The sequence below is a fragment of the Morus notabilis genome, unplaced genomic scaffold, assembly GCF_000414095.1.
Source record: "Morus notabilis unplaced genomic scaffold, ASM41409v2 Scaffold25, whole genome shotgun sequence".
Lineage (NCBI taxonomy): Eukaryota > Viridiplantae > Streptophyta > Magnoliopsida > Rosales > Moraceae > Morus > Morus notabilis.
In genome coordinates this window covers 526,285-537,509 of record NW_010357699.1, presented here as the reverse complement: position 1 = coordinate 537,509, position 11,225 = coordinate 526,285, and the positions used below count along the sequence as shown (strand labels likewise).

The 11,225-nt window shown below is 33.6% G+C and overlaps 2 protein-coding genes across 2 annotated transcripts; both read left to right on the top strand.

The window, feature by feature from the left end:
• The first annotated feature begins 637 nt into the window (after positions 1–637).
• LOC112094395 (cytochrome P450 82C3-like) lies at positions 638–2,446 on the top strand. Its single transcript, XM_024175100.1, has 2 exons — positions 638–666; positions 1,955–2,446. Exons 1-2 carry the CDS (start codon positions 638–640, stop codon positions 2,406–2,408), a joined length of 483 nt encoding a protein of 160 aa, XP_024030868.1. The 3' UTR covers positions 2,409–2,446.
• A 4,594-nt stretch (positions 2,447–7,040) lies between these two features.
• LOC21403207 (protein root UVB sensitive 4) lies at positions 7,041–11,225 on the top strand. The gene is made up of 10 exons (XM_010090716.2): positions 7,041–7,577; positions 7,969–8,115; positions 8,401–8,547; positions 8,783–8,845; positions 8,946–9,022; positions 9,247–9,352; positions 10,011–10,113; positions 10,208–10,359; positions 10,472–10,537; positions 10,648–11,225. The coding sequence occupies exons 1-10, from the start codon at positions 7,110–7,112 to the stop codon at positions 10,885–10,887; spliced, it is 1,569 nt and encodes a 522-aa protein (XP_010089018.1). The 5' UTR covers positions 7,041–7,109; the 3' UTR covers positions 10,888–11,225.

Sequence of the window (11,225 nt, the reverse complement as noted above, 5' to 3'; positions counted from 1 at the left end):
CACTTCAAACTTTGTCACCACAAGAGCTTTCAGAGTCATAGTTCAAATAAATGATCATCTTTAATTTTTCAGGTCAATATAAGTGACCAGAAACTGAATAAAGAAAAAAAAAAACATAAACAGGTAAAATGTACACTGAGAATACCTTGCGTGCTAGCTTCTCGAGCTTCTCGAGTTTCTCTTGCTCAGTTTTCTAAAATTGCAAAGATGACACCATTGCAATAGGAAGTAAGACAATGATACAGCAAAACTGAAGCAGGCGTAGAGTTAGAAGAATCTTATAATTTTCAGAAACACAACATACATACAAATAGTACTTGCCAAACATAACTCTGTAACAGAAACACAACATAGAAATAGTACTTGGCAGACATATGGCCCACAAGATTTACGCTTGACAACATGAGCCACTCTTAATTAGAACAAAAATGGGAGCTATGTAATTGCTAATTTATTCCTTCTCTGTACCTGATGTCTTCGGGAACATGAGACCAAGGCATTTTCGCACAATTTCTCTTATCCATTCCATATGGACGTTACAGTAGGACAAAAAAATGGTAAAACTTTTTTTGTTGTTGGAAGAATCTAATGCTGGCTTCATCTTGAAGTTACATTATATATAAGGACAGCAATATCAATGGAGAAAGTTATTAGGAAAATTCAATGGTAGGACATAAAAAGATAAGTATGATCATAGCAGGTAATCACAATATAAACTTCACAAATATGCATACCCACACTGGAATTCATTCAATTGTAGAAAGGCATGCAACAATTTTCAACAATGTTCATTTTGATAGCTCAACTTGTAAAGAACAAAAGTGACAGCCTAACACATTAAACACTTCACGCAGAAAACAAAAATTAAGATAGTAAAAAAAACCAAAAAAAAAAAACGACAACAATACAAAACACTGAGGAAAAAAAAGACAGTAACGAAAGATATGCATTCGAACATATCAATTACAAAAAGTATGAGCACTTTGGTTGCTGGATATTGTGGTCTAGTTGAAGGAAATAAACCGAAAGTTAGCAGCTAAATTAAAAATACTGTCAACAATACTAACACACTATCACTCTGGACAAACAATATCTAGCTTTAAAGTGTCAATGCGTAACTAAGACCTGTGAGGTACTAACAACGTATAATTCAAGAGCAGACAAAGGTCTCTATTTTTTGTTTTTATTTTTATTTTTTTTCTCGTCTGTCTTGGTTTTTGCTTAAAACCAACATCCTTAAAATGCATAGCTCCTGAATCAAAAACAAAAATTAAAGAAACTATTTTAATGTACTAAAAACATATCTCAAAGCCTCACATCAAGCTCTAGTATTACTAAATAAGTTTCACACTTGTAGTTCCCTTTTCGTGTGGTAATCACAAATAATGGTTGGTACATTCCTTTTACAAGTTCTGAGACAAATAAACCATTATCCAGGAAATTTTCAGCAATTCCTCAAACTTCTTGAAGAAGAAAATAATTGAGAAATAGCAGCAATCCATCTTCGGAAAAACTTAAAAGAATTAAAAATATCTATTTTCTCTCTCATCGATTTTATTTAAGTTCATATTCTTTTAAGTTTGAACTCGAGTTTAAACTCGAGTTTGAAACTAAAACTCTAGTTCAAGTTTCCCCTTCAATTCGAGTTCAGAAACTCAAACTCAAATTAATTAACAATATTTTTTCTATTATTAGAGATGATTTTTTTTTATGCGTTGACAATGAAAAGACGAATAAAACCTCACCCATATACCATATTAAAATTTTTCATCGACATTGAGTTTTTATTAAAATACTATCTAAATATAAATTTAAGTTTTGACTCACTCAAACACAAACTCAAAAAGATTATCATCTCAAATCATAATTCAAATCTACACAACTAAACACAAACTCAAGTTATAACTCAAACTCAACTTAAAATCTACACTCAAATCACATAACTCAAAAACAGTAAAAGAACAGCCCTCAGACTCTACCCCTCATCCCCAATCATCGGACTCTGGGCCGCCATGGAGGACTGCACTCTCTCCTCCGGCCACCTCGTCCCCGCCGGGACGCGCCTGATTGTCAACGCGTGGAAGATACAGAGGGACGGGTGCGTGTGGCAACGCGCCGGCGAGTTTGAGCCGGAGAGATTTCTGATGGCCTGCAGTGCCGGCGAGAGCGCCTCCGAGCTGCTGGTGGCGTTCGGCGGAGGGAGAAGGGCTTGCGCCGGCGCGTCGTTGGCCCTGCACGGGGTGCACTTGGCCCTGGCAAGCTTCCTGCATGGCTTTGAAGTTGAGAGATTGTCTGGAGATGGAGGTGTGGACATGACGGAGAGTGCTGGGTTGACCAATTTTAAGGCGACCCCACTTGAAGTTTTACTCACTCCTCGTCTTCGTTCAGAGCTTTATGCGGGCCTGTAATGGCGGATATTAGTAGTAGTAGTAGTGGAGTATTGGAGGGATTGATTCTAGGTGTGAATTTGATCAACTTGAATGAGAAGTATTTATTTACATTTAGCTGTTTGTACTTACTACAGTATAAAACGCTTTAGATAGCTCGAGTGCGTTGGAACTTAAAATAATTTTATTTTTTATAAGAAAATGAAAATGAAAACGTTTTTATTTTTATTTTGAAATCATTTTTAAAAATACGTTTAGTAGTTTTATTTTGATATTATTTTCAGTTTAAAAAAAATTAAAATTATGTTTGGTGGTTTAATTTTTAAAAACATGTAATAATATTTAAAATAATAATATATTAAATAAATAATATTATTAAATATATTAAATAAACATTGTATACATAAAAACTAGTGTGTTATGCTACTACAGAGAAAATGGGTGTGTTTCGGATGAATCTCTGGAATTTTCCAATCCGGAGCCGAAGAGGCTGCGATCGTCGTCGTCGTCGCCAGAGAAGAAGTCGTCGTCCAGAGTTCCGACTCTGGTGAGGTAAAGGAAGGCGGCGGAGTCAGATGAGGATGATCGGAGGCGGTTGTGGTGGTGGTTAGGGGCAGCGAGGTCGAGGCGGGAGAGGAGTTCAGCCCGTCAAGATCGGAGAAGATTCTTGCGCGATTCCACCGACAACCCAAGGCTTAGACCGGGGGGGGCGCAGTCGGGAAAGAAAAATAAAACGTAGGAAAATGAAAATGGGAAGGAAAACGATCCTTAATCGTTTTCAGTTTTGCTGACTTTTTGGGAATAAGTAAAAAACGTTTTCAATTTTTATTTTTCAGGAAATGCGGTGCCAAACGCATTTGTGAGAGTATTTTCATTTTTTAGTTTTTGAAAAACGTGAAAAACGTTTTTAGAAATGATTCTAAACAGGCACCTCGTGTTTTTGAGAGAATTGGTAAATTAATATGGTAACATGGTAATAGATTATGCATAGTTAAAATTTAGACTCATGTACTTAAAGATTAAGTTTAACAATTTTATTTTTTTCTTTTGTTAAGCCGAATCATGTAACCGTGCCGCTTAAGTTAATTACACAGTTGCCTTATCTCAACTCTTTGATTGAGTTTATGAGGGATTCCATTAAGAATTGTAAAGTTATACATGTCATAATTATTTTGTAAAAATCATTAAGTATGAATGTGCAATACAACCCTAACTTGATTAGTGGCAAAAAAAAAAAAAAGGCTCTTTAAAAAAATGGAAAGAAAATATTTTGTTAAGAATGAATAAGATATAGGGATGGCAATAATTCTCGTAGAAGCGGGTCCCGCCTTGAATAGGATGGGAATGTGGGATAATTATTGGGGATGGGAAGGGAGTCAAAATCTAATTCTCAATTCGTGATGAGATGGTGTCACCCCACTTTTGTTCTGATATTAATATGTTATTTTTTTATGTAAATATATATAGATATACATAATCTTTTAAAATTATTTTTTACTTAAAAAAAGTAACTGTATTTTTTTAATTAAAAAAAAAAGGAGACTATCGATTGTAGTTTGTAGTTTCTTATACCAGTTAAAAAATGCAATTACTAATCTTTTTTTATATTATATATACACATAAGGATATATTGCCTAGTGCCTCCTCATTCTCTTTTGAAGAAAGGACAATTTACGTTTATGTTTTGATATTTTTAAACTTTTTTAGCTTATGTGTTGGTTATTATTTTTGGATTTAGTTGGTAATATGTTAAGAATTTAGTTTTTGTTATGGAACTTTTTATTTTGGTCTAAATTTATAGTAAATTTTTACTCTATTTTTATTTGGGAGATTCTCTGGTATGTCTAACGTATCGGTAAGTTAGGTTTTTTTAACCGTTGGACCTATATACTTTTTAATTTTTACGTGATTTTATGTAGATCTGACAGATAAAAAAACTTGACCTACCGATATATTACAGTACCGAAAAAAATCTCTTTTTATTTTAAGTTGCTATAATTTTAATTTATATAATCTTATATGATAGAAAATAGGACGGTAATTTATGAGAGTGGAGATAAGAATGAGAAATAATCCTCTACCCCACCCACCCCTGCCATCCGTAACAAGATGTCGAGGAATTATTCATACATAGAATCTTAATTATTAATTGGGCTCTTTCACACAATCAAATCACTCTTCTTTCTTTGCTGCTAGTACCAAACGACATTGATATTATCTATATTCACCAATTGTATCCCCTTATTCATGTTTTTTAATAATACCATGTCTCATTAAATAAGTGTCATAATACGTAATGTATCATATCATATCAATTAAATTGTTATGAATCATGATATTTCCGTCTAACTTCACACCAATTTTTATAATTTTCATATTTCTTTCTAAGAAAAAGCCTCAGACCAATTTGTATAATTTTCCTATTTCTTTCTCAAAGAAAGAAATTAACTCCTCCACAAAAATTCTTCTTATTTCTATTATATAATAAAAACGTGTAAAAGCAACTAGATAAGTAGGTGTCTTTTAATTTTCATTTCCCATTATACTCTTATTTTTTTATTTTTACTTTTTTTTTCTAATTGACTTTTATTGTATTTTGTCCACTTGCCTTCGTTATTGAATTTGGCTGTTTGCCCTCTTTCCTTGCTAATTAAGAAAAACAAAATACGATATGATAACTTCTTAAAAAAGATTTAGAGGACTAGCAATTAATAACTATTGGTGAAAAAATCGGCTGATGATTGTGTTCATAGAATGGTAGCTAAAACTAGCGTTTTAAAGCATGCAGTTGTCATGGAATTTTTTATTTTATTTTTGTTCTTAATTTTTTTTACTTTTCACTTACTTATTACTTATTATTTTCTCTGACTTCGAGCTTAAGAAAAAGAGATTAACCTTTGTTTCCATTTATACTCTTCACCTTTTGTACTTTTTATTTACTTATTATCTACTCTTTTTTTCCTTCTTAGAGCTTAAAAAAAGTACCTTAAAGCAGAGGAGTGTCATGAAAATATTTTTTTCATTTATACCCTTCATCTTTTCTACTTTTCACTTACTTATTATCTACTATTTTTTCTCACTATGAGCTTAAGAAAAAAAGGCTAATTTTTATTTCTATTTATGTCTTTCACCTTTTGTACTATTTACTTATTTGTTATATACTTTTTTCTCTTACTTAGACTTTAAAGAAAAAGGTCTAATTTGTGTTTCCATTTATACCCATCATCTTTTTACATTTATGTTTTTTATCTTTTGTAATCGTACTTACTTTTTATTTACTTTTTCCTCTAACTTACACTTTAAAAAGTGGTTTCATTTTTGTTTTTATTTTACACTTTTTATTTACTTGTTATTTACACTTTTTCTCTTACTTGGAACTTAAGAAAAAAGTGATTTAATTTTTGTATCTACTAGTACTCTTTACTTGTTATCCGCTCTTTCCTTTTAAAAGTGGTTTAATTTTTGTTTCTATTTTATAATTTTTACTTGTTATATGTTTTATGTATAATAAAAAGTGGTCAAATTAAATAATGTTTATATTTTGGCGATCAAATTATACTTAGAACTTATTTGTCAGCATCATAAAATTGTTTCTCCATTTTTTTACTTAATTTTTATTTGTTTTCTCTTATTTAGGGCATAATAAAAGGTAGTCAAATTAAATAATGTCTATATTATGGCAATCAAATTATAGTTAGAACTTATTTTTTTATATCATAAAATTATTTTTCTAATAGCCAATAAATATGATAATTAAATTCATGCCTTATTGCAACAAGTACATGCTTTTTTTTACTAGTTTTTGTTGACGATGAATGGGATAGAGTCTGAAAATTAACAAGGGAGTCAGGACGTGAATAAGGTTTTCTGAAGAAAAAATTTCATTTATGCTAAACAATAGTATAATGTGAATAACCCTGTAGTACAAGGTATAACCTTCAATTAAAATTGGTTCTAACGGTACAATTTAACTACGCTTAATGGATAAATTGTGTGCCAAAGGTCTGAAAATAGGAAATACCTCGCCACACAAAGAACGAGTTCACATAAAGATCTTTTTAAGCAAAACCCTATAATTGATAGAAACTTCTTATCGATTGAGAGCCACAACAATATAGCACAAAGGTTACTACATACCTCATCTTAGAGACAAAATAAATACCTAAAAGGTGAGAAGACCACCTCGTGTTTACAACAAAAATCCAATAAAACAACAAAAACGTAGTAAACATAAACGGTGAAAATATAAACGAACGAGTAAAATTTAAACTCGTTTATTTTATGTGTTTAAACTCATAATTTTAATTCTGTTATAATATGTTTTTCTCATAAAAAATTTAAAATTTAAATACTAAAATTAAAAATTATTAATTTAAAATCATAAATCGAACATACCACAATGTCGAAAACTCTAATAAGATTAAAAGTATATCAAATCAGTTAAAATATTTTAATTCATTTATTTATACCACGTGATGCCACGGGGACGTCAAAGTGAAAATTGCGTTCGGATGGTTTGATTCGAGAGGGTGACATCCTTTTAATCGGACGGCGTAGATTGTGTCACTTTCCCCTGTCGTAGACAGTTTGCGCCGAAACCGGCTCTGTATTAAATAGTTGCTCCATTAAAACCTCCCAAAAACCCTACACACTTCAAACCGTAAACCGCCCACCCGTAAATTGGCGGGAAAAAAACTAAATCGTACGGCAACTTCAATTCTCATGCAATCCTCCCTCTACGCAGCTTCCAATTCTCACCATTACCAGAATCCATGGAGAATTCCAGAAACCCCATTAACAACCCCGAAATTTGCCCCAAAGAACACCAAGAAAACCGGCTTCAGAACTCGCCATATAGCCAGTTCTTTCAGGACGTCGCTTGGTTACGACTCGCAAGAAAGCGTCGGCAAAGAACCGGGACCTCGGCTTCCGGTGGCGATTCAGCGTTCGGGGAAGGTTTCAAGGTACTTCTGGGACGGGGAAAGTCTGCGGTTGGTCGGCGTCGATGGCGGTGCGCCGTGGTTTAGTCTCGATTTCGACGATGGAGTTCGTAGCTTGGCTAGGGTTTGTGGTTTGGCGGTAAGGAATTTCTTTGTGCCCAAGAAAGTTAGTGAGAATTACATGAATTACGTGAAATGGAAGTTCTTGCACCGGGTTTTCAGCTCGGCGCTCCAGGTCCTTGCCACTCAGGTAATTGGTATTTCATATGCAAAATCGAGGCTTTTATTGTTGCTTTAATTAATTTTTTGATTGGGTCATGATTTTGCTTGAAAATTGGAGCTTTTGTAGTTTTACAATGGAAAGTTGCAATTTTTAATGTGAAACCCTTCATCTCTATTTATTGTGTATAAGGGATGTGAATTTGCTTGATAAATTGGAGCTTTTGTAGTTTTTCAAAGGAAAATTACAATTTTTAATGTGAAGATCCTCAATTGTTTTCCTCGGAAAAATGGAAATGCAAAGATCGGTGAAAAGAAAGGAGATACTAATTACATGAAAAACACATTTCAAATGGATACCCTTTTTTCCCTGTGAAGTTCTAATATGGGTACTTATTTTTATTGGGAATGGTTTGATATAGGCAATGTTTCGAGCAATTGGATTTGGATATTCTCGTTCACTTCCATCAGCTGCTGCTCTGAACTGGGTCCTCAAGGATGGACTTGGACGGCTTAGTAGATGCATCTACACGGCTAGCCTAGCATCTGCTTTCGATACCAATTTGAAGGTAAGACTTTTACCCTGTTTATGATTTGGTTGGTGCTGAATTTGCTCGCTTTGTTTTACTTATTTATGGCTCGATTCCTTCATTTGCAGTTCTTGCAGTTACTAGCACTGTATTTTGGTCTTTTAAAAAAATAAAGAAAATATGTCCCAAAATACAATTGTGCAGAGATGCTATGGTTGGTAATTGTTAGAGCTGCAAAATAAGAATTTTATTGTGTTTGCCGTGGAATGTAATATTAGAAACTTAACATCTTTTTTTTTCGTGTTTGTGATTTCTCGTTTGAAGAGAGTTAGGTTTTCCACCTCCGTTCTCTTCAGTTTGAGCATTGGAGTTGAGCTGCTAACTCCTGCATTTCCCAAGTACTTTTTGCTTCTTGCAACCATGGCCAACATTGCAAAACAAATAAGCTTGGCTTGCTACTTAGCGACTGGTGTAAGTATTTGTCACCTATATTGCGGATCTGTTTTTCTATAAAATCAACTATCACATCTTTCGATCTTTTATTGTGAGTGCTATTGGAGTCTGTGTTTTTTCAATTCTGTATTAGTTTGTGAGAGGCATCACATTTTAGAAGTGAGGGCTAGACTCCAATTTTTCTTTTTTCTTTTTTTTGTTTTGTTTAATTAAACATTGTTGGAAGTTTTGATGTTCTCTCTTTTATAAACAGTCTGCTGTTCATCGAAGCTTTGCAGTAGCAGATAACCTAGGGGAAGTATCAGCTAAAGCGCAGGTTGATTATTATTATTATTTATTTTTATTCCAGACGTTTATTGAATTGTATTTGCTAAACTTAGCAAGCGAGGCTACATACTTATTCCTATGGATTTCAGATTCAAACCGTGTGCTTTGATAACCTTGGCCTTCTGCTTGCTGCGCTACTGAACTTTGTATTCAAGAACAATCAAAGGTTTTGTTTCTAACTTTGATTTAGATTCTACTCTCTAGTTAGGTGGTTAAAAATGTTAATATTCTAATCAGTTTCTTCCTACTTTTACTCATATTTGTTATAGGTAATTGATTTCTCTGGTGTATCTAAAATTATTATATTATTTTTCCGTTCTAAGGTTTTTATTATTGTCATCAATGTGTAATTTTCTTTCAAATTTTTCTAATCTGTAAGTAATGTGTAAGATTGCAAGCAGGTCTACCCTTTGTTATATACCCAATATTTTCAGCTTTTGATCTCTTTGGAATATATCAAGGGCTTAAGCATGTCCACCTGCAAACATTAACCAAGGTGAGATAGCATACAGGCTTTTCATGCCTGTTGAGTTATTTATGAGATTGGACTAGTAAGATGCTTACACTTTGGGCGCGTTTGGAACCCATTGCAAAATGATTTTTTTTTTCCTATATGAAAATGGAAATGAAAACGTTTTCAATCTCAGACTGGAATCATTTCTGAAAATGCGTTTGGTAATTTTATTCAGAGATTGTTTTCACTATAAGAAAAAACTGAAATTCCGTTTAGTTTTACATTTTTGAAAACATGTAATAGTATTTTAAATAATATATTAAATAATTAATAAACTCCCCAATCAATACACTAGTAATTAATTTAATATATACATATCTGCTATATGTAATTATACTTACTACTTATTAGTTGTCTTGGCATACGTAAATAGTAAACAATTAGGATACCAATTACCATACACACATATTAGCCCAGAGACCGGAGAAAATGAAAATGGGGGAAAGAAAAACGACTTCAGCACATTTTCAGAAATGTCTCACTTTTTGGGATAAAGACAAAAACATTTTCATTTTTAGTTTCTGTACGGAGCTGCCCCAAACGCAATCTTCACACCATTTTCATTTTTTTCTCCTTGAAAAACGTGAAAAACGTTTTCAAGACGAGTTCCAAACGCGCTGTTTGTGTTTCTTCGTTTCAGGATAGAATTGAGATCATACTAAATACTTGGATTGAGTTGGGATATGTGCCTTCTCCTGCAGAAGTGAGCAAACAGGAAGGTATTGATTTCCCTTGGACAAAAGGTGAGGTTTCACATATAAATTTGACATGACTTGGTCTTTGTGCTTTGACAAAATCAATTCATGAATCTTAAGCCAGTGACCGAGTGTTTTTCAGGCAAACATGTGTGGCCCATCAGAATAGGGTGCCTTAATCCCAAGGCCCACTTTTCAAAATTGTCAATGATGGCAATGCAATCATTAAGTGGTGAGGACTACTACTTCCTATCCATGGAAGAAATTTACTCTGGAATTCCTAGAAGAAAGCAGGTGAGGATTTTGCAGACATTCAACCTAGGCTTGTCTTGCAACATCATACATCCCGAAACTGTACTTGACACTCTTTTGTTTTTGTTGCATGTTGCTCATTTGTGAATTTTAGCATGGTATTCTTCTTTGTCTACGAGAAGGAGCTGACACTGCCAACATTACTACCGGTTTGTTGCAGGTAAAACAAAGGTTCATGTGTAAAGGAACTTACATAGCATTGTTGATTTGGTATGGAAAAGAATGGGAGAAAAGAGTCCCCCTTGTTTGATCTGGTATTATGCTGTGCAGGCATGTTACATTCGCAAAGCTCTTCACTTGAACAGAACTAGGTGGGAAAATTTGTTAGAGGCTAGAGGTTTTCTCGACTCAGTTCTCACCGAGTGGTTTAAACTACTTGAGGAGTGCAAGAGACGTGCACAAGATGATTTGTGCATATTAAATGAGCAGATATTGGGACAGGGATGGGCTGCAAAGAACATTTTATTGAATACAAAGGAACAGACTCGATACAGCTTCATAGATGACTGAAAACTTTTGGAGGTTCTGGTGAGTTCTCTCTACAATAAAGAATTTTGGGGATCACTTGTTTTCAGAAGCTAACGATTCTTGTTTATTGATGCATGCGCTTCTTAAAAGCCGGAAAGGCAGCGATAACAGTTTGTGGACTCATATATTTACATGTATTTACATCATATCCTACTCCGAGTTGGCAATGATCAACCAATTTCGAAGTTCTAACAATAATATTTTGACCAGATTCTTTTAGGAGAAACAGACCTGAGTTTGCAGTTATCTTCTCCAAGAAAAAGAGAAATCTTCAGGACTGATTTAACAGATTTTCATTCTTCTAAGTATATGAGAAGCAA

Bases quoted from the DNA above. Each gene is read 5' to 3' on its own strand.
- LOC112094395 (XM_024175100.1), top strand. From the start codon at position 638: ATGGAGAAAGTTATTAGGAAAATTCAATG. The intron at 667-1,954 runs GTAGGACATAAA...ACTCAAAAACAG, and splicing joins GTTATTAGGAAAATTCAATG to TAAAAGAACAGCCCTCAGAC.
- LOC21403207 (XM_010090716.2), top strand. From the start codon at position 7,110: ATGCAATCCTCCCTCTACGCAGCTTCCAATTCTCACCATTACCAGAAT. The intron at 10,114-10,207 runs GTGAGGTTTCAC...AGTGTTTTTCAG, and splicing joins TGATTTCCCTTGGACAAAAG to GCAAACATGTGTGGCCCATC. The intron at 10,360-10,471 runs GTGAGGATTTTG...TGTGAATTTTAG, and splicing joins GAATTCCTAGAAGAAAGCAG to CATGGTATTCTTCTTTGTCT.